Source organism: Dermochelys coriacea, chromosome 4 (genome assembly GCF_009764565.3).
Source record: "Dermochelys coriacea isolate rDerCor1 chromosome 4, rDerCor1.pri.v4, whole genome shotgun sequence".
In the NCBI taxonomy this organism is placed as follows: domain Eukaryota; kingdom Metazoa; phylum Chordata; order Testudines; family Dermochelyidae; genus Dermochelys; species Dermochelys coriacea.
In genome coordinates, this window is record NC_050071.1 from 98,797,745 (window position 1) to 98,811,031 (window position 13,287).

A 13,287-nucleotide genomic window follows, 5' to 3' on the forward strand; every position below is an offset into this window, starting at 1 on the left:
CTAAACCCATTAGAGTGGGGTTCATTAGAGAAGGCACAGAAGCAACTGGCCATATGGACGACCTGTGCAAAGGCTAACACTATATACTGAAGCAACGTACAAAGTTAATGACATCACAGAACTGTGCAAAACAATTCATGTCTCGTTTTACAGTGGTTAATTAACCATGCTTACTGCTATGCAAAGCATGAATCCAAAAACATTTCCATAACATACTTCTTAGAAAGGTTAAATCTTTCATTGCATCACTCTGCTTTGCACCTAAACAAATTAGTTTGAATGGATCAGTATGACAGAGCAAGCTGTGGCAGTCACCAAAATGTACTGAAAAGACCAAACTGCCATATAGTCTGATCTACATGACATTATGCCCAAATTTTAGGGCAGAGTATTCTGGTTGTAATAAAGCACACCCTTCAATTGCTGTATTTCCCCCACATACACACCCCATTATGCAACTGAGCTTTTATAGTAGTTTATTTTACTTATGACTCCCCCACCCAAATTGTACTATTTAAGAAGGGTCTCGTTGTGGCAAGGTAACAAAACTTGAAAAGACTAAACTGTGGCTTGATACAAAATTGTTTCAAATGTCCTCACTTGAACTTAAATCTTAATGCTTAATGAGCCTCAGGGGCCTCTCTCTAGGTTGGAGACCCGCCAAATCCATGAGGCTGGTAATGCTTTAACTTTAGAATACGCAGCATAAAACCCACAGACTTGAAGGCATGGGGTCATGTTCAGACCTATGATATGAAGTCAAAATACCAGTTCTTGGCTTCTATTTAAAAAAAAAAGAGAGAGACCCTACAATAGTAAATTCAAACTTAAGCACAAGGGCTTGAACACTTGCTAACTTCTTCTTCAGCTAGGTATTTGGCAATACAAGATTCTCCACTACTGCATAATATTCAGTCCTACACAATTTGCAGATCAGTAAAATAAATACCTGAGAAATCTGATAGAAAACAGACCAGACTTTGAATAGTGATTTTTCCCATCACGCCCCCATGAATGGCCCAGTGATTTTACCATGCTGGAATTAAATTGCAGGTAAGATTTTGACATCCAATCATTTAAAATACCATGTATATAATGAAAGTAACTCAAACCCAGAACCACGCAGAATTCTACTGACTGAAGTCTAATTTTATTATGTCACAGTGTTGGACTTGCATTGATCTGGCATGTACCCAACCTGTTCTGAAAACCTAGCTCATGCCAGTCCAATGCTTGGTGACATGTGCTGTAATCATGATGCAAATCCAAAGCAACTCGCTTTCTGAGAATAAGCAGCTCATCACCAATGGCATGAACAGCATGTGCCAAGTCAATTTCTTATTTAGATAAAATTAGTCCCATAACATAGGAAACAGTTTCATTAATTCTTGATCATAATAATTTTCTCATATTATTCAAGTTTATGGCCACACCAGTTTTCTTTCAGAGTACTATTAATTTCTGTTAAACATGTTTTTATAGAAAACCAAAATTTTGTGATACTGTCCTTTTAAAACTAACATGCTATTCTTAATTCACATTGTGAGGAAAAGTGTGCATCTATCAGAAAAAGATTGTTCAAGACCTTTCCCTTGAATTTACTGGATAAATTGTATCAAGATTCCTTTATTACATTTAAACATAACTTCTGTATTTATTCTTTCAATAAAAATGTAATGGAAAATCCTGGAATGCTTATTCCTTAATATAAAGGAAAGAGCTCTTTTTAGAATACATTAACACATGTATTTACTCCACAAATATAATTCCCAAGCTGAAGTACACAGAAGAGGGTTGTTTTTTTTTTTAAACAAACCATTTATTTGTAATTCAAAGGAATAGTTACAGGATAGGACAGGTAAGCAGGTACACAGAATATACAAGAGTTTATACAAGGTAAGTGGGGTAGTGCTCCAATAACACAGGTATATAAATAGTCTAGTCTATTGTTATTATGCACTGATTCATCAAAGCACTTACACAGGTGCTTAACACTGAAGTCTGTGGGATTTAAGCACACACTGAATCAAATCAAGGCCTTATTACATCAAACCAATATTTTAGTTATACATTTATCAACATGCAGCAGGCAGACATACAAGTGAATTAATCCATACAATCTGTGAGCTGATAAAGAGCGTGGTGTGACATACAAGATACGTTGCTGTCATTTCACAGCCAAGCCAGATTTATTTTGCATTGATATTTTAGTTTGGGTTCAAAACTGGTGTTTAAGTATCGATCCCCAATTATCCTTACACCATAAATATAAAGCTAGGATTTACAGGCTGAGTAATAAAAATATGTATAGAAAAGTTACTGTAAAATAAGGGTTATTCAAGTGCAGGGCCTGATCCTGAGAGGTGTTGTGGACCTTCAGCTATCATTAAAGCCAACAGGAGTTTAAATTGTTCAGTACCCCTCAGGATCAGACCTTTTAATATTGTTTGTTTTGGAAAAAACATGAAAGGGATGAGAATTTATGGACTAATCACATACGATAAATGTTTGTGGAATGAGATCTTAAGGTGCATTTCCCCACTCACTGAGAGCTAAGTTCGCATAAAGAGAAACACATAACCCTATTTACTAAGCATACTTTCAATTTCACACCCATATTCAGATTCCTGTAGTTAATATAGAACTGTGAATGAAACCAATTTCTCAGAACCTGATCTGCAGCACAAAAGTGTAACAGAGTATAGCCAACTCATTCATTTCATCATCAATTTATCATTGTTCTTTAGTTTTATGGTCAACCCTTATGCTATTTCATACATAATGAATGCATGCTAAATAGATTTAAAATTGTAGGATTACAGAAATATAAGACTGACAAGCATTTAGGAGTGACCATTGTGTATTAGGTATATAAGTGAAGTCTGGCTCTAATGCAAGGCTTACAGGCTCAGGCCTGTAAGATTTTAGCTTACCCTTACAAGGCCATAGGCTTTTAGAACGCTTGACATCCGTTGGTGACCTAGGAATAACACTGTGCCAGTAAGGTAAAAAGACTACTGGGAAGAATGTGCCAATAGATAACGGTCTAGAAAAACAGATCACAACATCCTGTCCAAGACCACAAAGCCTGATTGTAACATCGTAGGATGCCCTGCTTTGTCTGCAGGTTACCATGGATATATTTTATTAGTGAAAATTAGGGGACCTAAGAAACAAATGGAGCACCCTAATATTCATGGGGTGTGGAAGTACAGATAAGGAAAAGAGGGTTGAAACCCTCATGCATATGCATAAGGTGTAGCCATAACAGTAGGATAAAGGAGATAGCATAGTTGGGTTACAGGGGGAAGACCCACAGGAAATCCCAGTAGGATCCACTCCTGTATCAATTACCCCAGTTGAGAGATCCATCAGACCCTAGAATATTTTTGGAGATGCAAGTATAACTATAGTATTAGCCATTGCAAGGGATTTTGTTAGGATTTATAGATGCATGGGTAACTAACTTCACTTAGTGCTTTTATAAAACTTATAGTAGAGGTAAGACTTTGTACTTGTGATTGTGTCTGTGGTTACTATCCTTGGTCTCTGCGTGTTTCTGGAGACTCAGAATCTGAGAAAAGCATCAGAGGTGATATTCACTCTGAACTTGAACCTGTAAGCAACAGGTGCTGAACCCATTGTGGTTTAATGCAGAATCATGAAATTCAATTTAAAATGAAAAAAGGTTGCAAGAGGAAAACATTAGAAGAATGTATATATCACCAGACCTACAAAGCAAAGAGAATGTTGCAAGAATGTTTTATCTTTATTGTATTATGTGAATTTCTCCTTTTCTGCTCAACCATCATTAAATCACAACTGTTACTCAACTTCCTGTCTTTCTGCGGTAAAAAGCAACAGCATGGGAGAAAATGGGCAGTAACCCACAGTGGAAAAAGATATCTTATGATTTTTTCTTTCGCAACACTCCCTCTTTCCTGGATACATGGCTTCTTACATAAGAACAACCTAACCATTGTAGTTACTACATTACATTTCTTCTTGATTAATCCCCCAGCTTCCTAGGATCTAGATCAAGCCCTAATGTTAATACTTCATAGCAAAAAAAAACAAAAACAAAAAAAGCGTGTCATGGGGGCAGAAGTCAGGGATTTTTAGGTGTACTTGTTGCTACAATTCTTCCCTCTTGCCAGCTATCAGGTTGAATGATTGCCCTCCTCCAGCAGGTCCCAGGGTATAGCAAGTTTGTTGATGCATGGGAAAGCCAGCAGCACTGTACCATGGGAAAGCCTTGAAATCTCTGGGTGTGACACATAATATGTAAAAATGGTAGGTTAGCAAACGGAGCAGGAACCTAATAGGAATTGCCAATATCCTGGTGTGTTAGAATGCCCCTCACTGAAGTCACTGTCTGAACTGACATTGATCAGAACAACTATGCCAAAGAGCCATAACATACTTTCTAAAAAACAAAAAAAGATCAATAACTTAAGCACAGCTGCATGAACAATTAGAACTGGTGCTGTTATGAAAACAGCATGAGTGGAGTTTAGAATCCAAAAAGAAGAAATGACTGAGCTATCAGTCATATTTGTCAGCTTTCAGCATTATGGCATTCTCCATCATTAACTTTTAACAAAATCCTCAGATCAAGACGAGGCTAGAGGTATAAAGTACAAGAACAAGGTCAGATCCTGAAGCCAACAGAAATACTTATATAAGTGCTGAGGGATCAAGACCATAGCCAGACACAAGCATATAGTAGTGGCTGGCACTAAAGCAGACTTCTGAAGTCTTCTCTAGCTGGTCGGGTCTCTGCTGCAGTAACTCTCTCTCCCTCCTTTGCCAGTGGGAGAACAGTGGCAGCAGGGCTGTATACACTACACCAATGTGTCTACGGCCTTGGCTCACAGAGTCATGCGATCACAGTAGGATCTCAGCTTTTATTACCAAAAACTAAAATTTCTTACTCTCATATTTGCAAAGGGAAGCTTAAAAACGTGACTAAATGTAGCCAGTGCCGTTATGACTACGTAAGCCAACAACAACAGAGATCTGAACTACTTCATGCAATACAAAAGAACAGCCATCCTGGGTCAAGACCAATTGTACATCTAACACAGTATCCTGTCTCTGACAGTGGCGAGTGCAAGATGCTTCAGAGGGAATGAACAGAATAGGGCAATCTATTGAGTAATCCATCTCCAGTTATCCATTTCCAGCTTCCAACAGTCAGAGGTTTAGGGACACCCAGAGCTGGGGTTGCATCCCTGAGCATCTTGACTAATTGCCATTAATGGACCTATCCTCCATGAACAAACTTTTTTGAACCCAGTTATAGTTCTGACCTTCACAACATCCCCTGGCTGCAAGTTTCACAGGTTGACTGTGCATTGTGTAAAGTACTTCCTTTTGTTTGTTTTAACCTGCTGCCCATTAATTTCATTGGGTGACCCCCTAGTTCTTGTGTTATGTGAAGGGTTAAATAATACTTCCTTATTCACTTTCTCCACACCATTTATGATTTTATCAACAGGCCCAGTCTTTTTAAGCTCTCCTTGTATGGAAGCTCAAATACCCCTAATCGTTGTTGCCTTTCTCTGTACGATTCAATTCAAATATATTTTTTGAGATGGGTAACCAGAACAGCACACAGCATTCAAGGTGTCAGAGTACCCTGGCTTTACATAGTGGCATTATGATATTTTCTGTTTTACTGTCTATCCCTTTCCTAATGATTCCTAGCATTGTTTGCTTTTTTGACTGTCACGGCACATTGAGCAGATGTTCTCAGAGAGCTATCCACAAGGATTCCAAGATCTCTTTCTTGAGTGGTAACAGTTAACTTAGAACCCATCATTTTGTATGTATAATTGGGATCATTTTTCCCAATGTGCATTACTTTGCATTTATCAACATTGAACTTCATCTGACATTTTGTTGCCAAGTCACCCAGTGAGATCCCTTTGTAACTCTTTGCATTCAGCTTCGGACTTAACTTTCTTGAGTAATTTTGCATCATCTGAAAATTTTGCCTTCTCACTGTTTATCCCCTTTTTTATGAATGTGTTAAACTGTGCTGGTCCCAGTACAGATGCCTTGGTAGAGCCCGCTATTTACCCCTCTATATTGTGAAAAATGACCATTTATTCCTACCCTTTGTTTCCTATATTTTAATCGGTTACTGATCATGAGAGGACATTCACTCTTATCCCATGACTGCTTAGTTTACTTAAGAGTCTTGGGTGAGGGACCATATCAAAGGGTTTCTGAAAGTCCAAGTACACTAAATGCACTGGATCACCCTTGTCCGCATGTTCGTTGATGCCCTCAAATAATTCTAGTAGATTGGGAAGGCATTTCCCTGTACAAAAACCATGTTGACTCCTCCCCAACAAATTATGTTCATCTATGTGTCTGACAATTTTGTTCTTTATTATAGTTTGAATCAGTTTGCCAGGTTCTGAAGTCAGATTTACCAGCCTGTAATTGCCAGGATCACCTCTGTAGCCCTTTTTGAAAATTGGCATCACATTAGCTATCCTCCAGTCATTTGGTACAGAAGCTAATTTAAATGATAGGTTACAGACTACAGTTAGTAGTTCTGCAGTTTCACATTTGAGTTCCTTCAGAATTCTTGGATGAATACCATCTGGTCCTGGTGACTTATTACTCTTTTAGTTTATCAATTTGAGGACACCTGAATCTGGGACAGTTCCTCAGATTTGTCACCTAAAAAGAATGGTTTAGGTTTGGGAATCTCCCTCACATCCTCAGCCATGAAAACAAATGCAAAGTCCAATGACTGTAACCAGACCAGATCCAAATCCAGAAAACAGAAGAACATGCTGCCTGCCAGTAACAAGGATATGAGATGTGGATGTGATGCTGAAAAGGATCCTGATGGGCGCGGAGAAAAATCATCAACACAGCTAGATTCCCATTGGAATGGGTCATGGATGACTATGCTGAGTAAGACCTTAAAGAAGTGGAAGGTCAGGTGATTTTCAGCAGAATATTTCCAGTCCCTAGAAAAGGAGAGCAAAGGCATGACAAGATAATGAAGATCAACAGATGACTCAAGGATTGGTGCAATGAGGATAGTTTTGGGATGATTGACCATTGGGAGGCATTTACAGAAAGATGATGGCTTGACTGGACTCCTCTTGAGTATGTGGGGTATTAATCTTCTGGGTTGAAGGCTGGCATGATTGATAAGAAGGACTATACACTGGGAGATGAGGGGAAAAGATTGGGAGAGATTCATGAAATCTCCACAACTTGCTTCCATACACAGTAGGAAGAAAGAGAGCTAAATGAAGATACAGTAAAGGATAAAGGAACACCATAAGATAAAATTATGGACAATAAGAAAGAAAAAGTACAAATATTGATTGGAGTAGTAGTCAGGCAGGTGATACGGTTAGTGAAAAGACTATACTTAATCCAGCTAAAAAACTGTGAGGTCCAAGGGAAAACAACTGAAATGCTTGCACACTAATTTAAGGAGCCCAGCCAATAAAATGGAATAACTTGCACTACCGACAGGAGGTCAAACAGGATATTACAGTGATTACAGAAAGATGGAATAGCATTCATGACTGGAGTACAGGTATTGAAGGGTATGTGCTGTTAAGAGAGAGAGTCAAAGATAAATATGGTGGAGTAAACTGTAAAGAAATAAGTGATAATATGGACAAAATGGAATTTGTTTGGGTCAAAATCACTTGGGGGAAGGACTGCAATAGAGATTTTGTTAGGACAGTGTTAAGGGTCTGCTATAGACCAGCAGGGTCAGATTCGTATGGACAGAGAGCTCTTTAATATTATTAGAAAGATAAATACTATGGGGAATTGTGTCATAACAGGAAAAACTTCCCAGATCTAGAATGGATACTGGCAGGGCCCAGTTATTCCAAACTGTGATAGATGACAGTTTCTGAATCAAATGGTCACTGAATCAACAACAGGTAATGCAATTTTAGACTTGGTTTTGTAAGCAGTGAGGATGCCATAGCAGAGCTTGTAGGAAATAATCTTGAATGGAGTGATCACAAGTTGATTTTGAAAGGACAGACTTTGGGAAATTAAGGGAATTAGTTAGAGTTCAGCTAGATTGAACATCTTGGATTTCAGTGTAGAGGAGACTTGGAATTTCTTCAAATCTTCTATACAAAAAAGACTATCTGAAATTTGCATCCCAAGCAAGGGGGGAAAAGAAGCTTGTAGAGAGAGGCTCTAGACCCAGATGGATGAATAACCATCTCAAAAGGGTTATTAGGAGTAAGCAGAAAGCCTACAGGGATTGGACAAAGATGGTTACACCATGAAAGTTAGAAAATGGGAAATAAAGTGAGAATGGCTAAAAGTCAAGCTGAATTAGCTCTCGTCAAGGAAATTAAAAGAGATTTGTTATATAAATAAAAAAAAAGAATAAGGATGGATGAGATTGAGCCGCTATGCAGTGCAGATGGGAAGAAGATTAAAGATAATCTCTAATACTGGCCCAAAAAACTAAAATGATTACTTTGCTTCAGTTTTCAGTAAGGATAACATGGCCATTGAAGACAGGATGGCTGATAGAAGCAAGTGTATAGAAACTGAAGTTACCACAAGTGAGGTGGAACAGAAAATTAAAAAGTTTAATGCAAATTGAGGTGACTGGATAATTTCCATCCCAGTATACTGGAAGAACAGGCACATGAGATTGCTAACCCAGTAGGAAGGACTTTTAATAAAAATATCTATTTGAGGGTAGTACCATAAAACTGGAGAATAGCTAATGTCACAACTATTTTTAAGAAAGTGGGGGAAGTGATCTAGGCAATTATGGACCCGTTAGTGTAACCTCAGTATTAAACCAAAGTTTTTGAACAAATTTTGAAGGAAAGAATAATTAAATTCATGGATGTAAACAGTAAAGGGGATGTAAAGTGACATAGGTTTACCAAAAGGTAGATCATGCCAGAGTAACCTGGTCTGGTGAAGTCAGGCTGGCAGATACTTTAGAATTTTTGCCTTCCTCTACAGTGTGTGGGCATGAGTCAATTGCCAGGATTATCTGGCTATATCTCACGGAATCATTTCCCTGCAGTTCCAGGGGTCTCAGGTATAGATAAACCTCGGCCCCTCCTATTCTCCCCCATAGAATGTTACAGTTTTGTCTCCCCTGGGTTATAATACTTTGGTCCAATTTTGGTTGTTGGGTTTAGTGTGTGTGGGTGCTGGGTGGTATGGTGACCTGTGATATACAGCAGGTCAGACTAGGTAATCCAGCAGTCCCTTCTGGCTTTAAACTCTGACTATGACTCAGGACACCCTGGATGGTCTTCCTATAAAACACACCACGAGGCGGTGTGACATTATTGACACAAACTGGAATCGAATAGATCATTGTTGCAACCAAGGTCCTATAATTGGACCAAATCTTGTACAAAGGAGGTCCAGTAAGGTGTCTATGGAAAGGTTATGGTTTGCTGGTTATGATTATGCTATCTGTATGCATCATTTTTGTATTTAAAGTTATAACTACTGGCTCTATACTGTCTGTATTTCAAACTTGTGCTATGCTTCTGGGTGACACCCCAGATAATTTGGCACCAGCACTGCCTAGCCTGCTTGATTGCCCATTAAGGACCATCAGCTACACAACTGAACCGTTGAAAGAAGGTAGATTTACCTTGTGACTCAGCATGGCATGCAGGGACATGCCTATGGACAGAACTCTAAGGTTTTTTCATGCCATGTGCTAGAAAGAGAAAGAAAGAAAGAGAGGCCACATGGCAAGAGACTATAAAAGGCTGCTGCAGCTCCTCCATCTTCTCTTCAATCCTGCTTCTGACCACTGCAGGAACCTTGCTACAAACTGAAGCTCTGAACAAAGGACTTAATGACCCATCCCAATTGTGGATGTACTCCAGAGACTTGATTTGAGCCTGCAGTTTATTCTATCACTGCTACAAGTCTAAACCAGGAACTTTGCCATTACTGTATGTAACGGATTCCATTTAACCAATTCTAGCTCTCATCTACATCTTTTTCCTTTTATGAATAAACCTTTAGATTTTAGATTCTAAAGGACTGGCAACAGCGTGATTTGTGGGTAAGATCTGACTTGTATATTGACCTGAGTCTGGGGCTTGGTCCTTTGGGATCAGGAGAACCTCTCTGTTTTACTGGGGTATTGGTTTTCATAACCATTCGTCCACATAACAAGTGGCACTGGTGGTGATACTGGGAAACTGGAGTGTCTAAAGAAATTGCTTGTATGACTTCTGGATAGCCAGTGGGGTAAAACTGAAGTCTTCTCTGTTTGGCTAGTTTGTTTTGCCTTGGTGTGCAAAGGAACCCCAGCCTTGGGCTGTAACTGCCCCGCTTTAAGCAATTTGTCCTGAATGGGTACTCTCAGTTGGGTCCCACCAAAGCCAGCATCGTTACAGGCGGCAAGCATTATATGCCTCGTGCAGTCTGGTAAACAGACACATAGAAGAAAGGTGATTTTTCCCCAAATCATACAGCAAGTTGGTAGAAGGATCAACTAGTCCGATCTCTTCATCCACTATTATAATGACTGGCCCCCACAGCCTCCTAAGAGATAGATACTCATGTATTACAGTGGAGGCAATAAACCATAACATTTGTTACTTAAGCTTTGCATCTGAAAGATTTACACCACTTAAACCAGACTACCTGTTTATTTTCAGATCAGATTAAGATCTGATCCTGAAACACACATCCTCTTTCACCAACACAATTCAACCCTCACAAGCAAGAATCAAGTTAATGAGATTCAATACACAATACTTCCAACTGAAGTATTTTGCACTAAGGAGGAAGAGATTGTTCAAGACCAACCATTACACACACTGTGATGTAACCACTACAGACTGCTATCTGCATATTGAATATCACCTGGATCAGCAATATTTATATTAGTCTTTGCCAAGATATGACCTGTGGGGAGGGAAAGATAGGTAAATAAGCTCATCTCTGCTCTGCAGACTCTCTTTAATTTTTCCACAGTTAAAGTTCAATTGCATTAGTGAGATATACATTTCTGTACATAAGGTTCAGCTTTCCAAAGCCAAGTAAATGGTATTAACTGAACTATACAGCATCAGAAGCAGAATCCAAGTCAGATTCCTCTCATCTCCAAAACTAAAGAATTGTAACAAATACAAGAAATGTACTTCTCAAGTTTAATGTTTTCAAGACCTCTATTTGTAAGCTTCAATTTGCATTTTGTTCTGTACCTTTTAAGGCCAAATTCAGACTTACAGTTCCCATTGGATTTAAATAGCAGCTCTACATATATGTAGGGGCAGAATTTAGCCACTACAGATGGGACAGCTACAGTAGCTTTTCTCAAACTCCTTACTAAGGGGTGGTATTTTCAAAGGACCCTGTGGGAGCTAAGCACCCAAATCACACTAAAAGGCAGTGAACTGGACACTTAACTCCTTTAGATTTATTTGGAAATTAAGCCCAAATCAACCACTAACACACACACACACACACACACACACACACACCCCAACATAAGTATGAACATTAACATGGGAGTGTTGAGTTTGGTGAATTTTGTTTAAATCTATGATCTGGTTGTATTATGAAGAATTCTGAAGTATGTTCTTCAAGCATATCTTTAATAAAATTAAAAAAAAAAGGTTCAGAGTACAAAAGGTTCAGAGTACAGCCTGGACCTCAAAGGATGTAAGAACAAATAAGCTTGTACCTAGATGGATAAGTCTTGCCAACAGTACAACCTGGAATTGATCCAAACCCTTCATTGCAAGAGAGGTGTCTGCAGGCCAGGTGTGGCACACTTTTTCCAAACTGCAGTCACCCACTTTAAACAGAAGAAATCCAAAATGCCAACATCACTTTTACTTTACATATGGGGAGAGGGAGAGGTGGGGGAGAAGCCCTTTGTAAAACTTGCTTTTTTTTAAACCCACATTTCAATTCTCACCATAACAAAAGCATTGGCACTGGAACAACAGTGTGATGAAATATGTAGTGTACCCAAAGTCAAAAGAAAAGAAAAACAACCATTGCATTGTACCAGCTAAAGTAAATAGGTTCCCTCTTTAGTCAAAACTGCATGTGAAGTTCAAACTAAAAGCTTTACTTACTCACAAAGCAGAATACCATTTTCTAATCCAGAACGAAAATCTTTGTCACCAAAACTTCTGCCTGAGACTTGCTGAAAAATAATAAGGGGAAGCAAGAGAGAGAAAAAAAGAGTTTATTAACAGGTGCATATTTAAAGAATGCTTCGTGATTTTGTTATTTAAAACCTTTAGAGCAAATGTAACATGACAACTCTTTGGGCATTGCCAGTAAAGTCCAAGATGTTTCCTGCATCAAGAAAAAGCCCCTTTCACTGAACTATTTAACATGTAACACAAAGCCCTCTCTGCTAATCCCTTAGTTTAAAATTCAAGAATGGCTTAATGTGTCACTGTAACCCTCAAAATAATTGTCAGTCTAGGCATTTTTATAGGCAACGAGTGTATTTACACAAAGTTAAGTATATGTATTTTTTGCATAACAAATATACTTCACTTTATGTGCTATTCATGGATCTGATCCTGCAGCCCTTACTCACATGAGCAATTTCACAGGGGCACTAAGTTATACGAGTTGGGGTTGCAAGACCTTGCGATATGATTTGTTACACAAATGTGAGGCAACCTTCCTAATTACCTGTGCATTGTTTGTAATAAGCTGAAGAACACAAAGTTAGTAACCTTGAAAAAAACTTACATTATTTGCAGACATATTGCAATACCCTTATTCATACTGAACACTACACACCATGAAGTCAAATGGGACTTTCATGTGAAGTAAGGATAGGAAGTATCTGATCCTTAGCCCTGGTCTAAACTAGGGCTTGAAGTCGAATTTAGCAGCATTAAATCGATTTAACCCTGCACCCGTCCACGCAAGACCTTGCAATATGATTTGTTACACAAATGTGAGGCAACCTTCCTAATTACCTGTGCATTGTTTGTAATAAGCTGAAGAACACAAAGTTAGTAACCTTGAAAAAAAATTACATTTGGAGGCCAGCAGAGGAGAACCGTGGCTGGCGGGGTAGCCAGCCAGAGCAAGTACTCAGATGGCAGAATAAGAAAGGTAGGAGGTAAACTCACACAGATGCATCTCTGCACCCTGGGTCCTACCTGACCAAGACTGTCCCTGACTGTGAGTGAGGTATGGTGAGGGTGCAGAGAGGGGACTCAGAAAAGGAACTTTTGGTTGTAGAACTCAAGAACATGAGGTGGAAGACACTGCTCCACGCATGCTGGGGTATGTCTC

General features: G+C 38.9%; 1 protein-coding gene across 11 annotated transcripts in view; it reads right to left on the bottom strand.

Annotated features, from left to right (window-relative positions):
• LIMCH1 (LIM and calponin homology domains 1) overlaps window positions 1–13,287 on the bottom strand; it is a 305,875-nt gene that overhangs the window by 189,938 nt on the left and 102,650 nt on the right. For all 11 annotated transcript variants that reach the window (XM_038400177.2, XM_038400184.2, XM_038400172.2 and 8 more), the window contains exon 2: window positions 12,099–12,169. In XM_038400177.2, coding sequence (XP_038256105.1) covers window positions 12,099–12,169 — 71 coding nt within the window. The remainder of the gene's footprint in view (window positions 1–12,098; window positions 12,170–13,287) is intronic.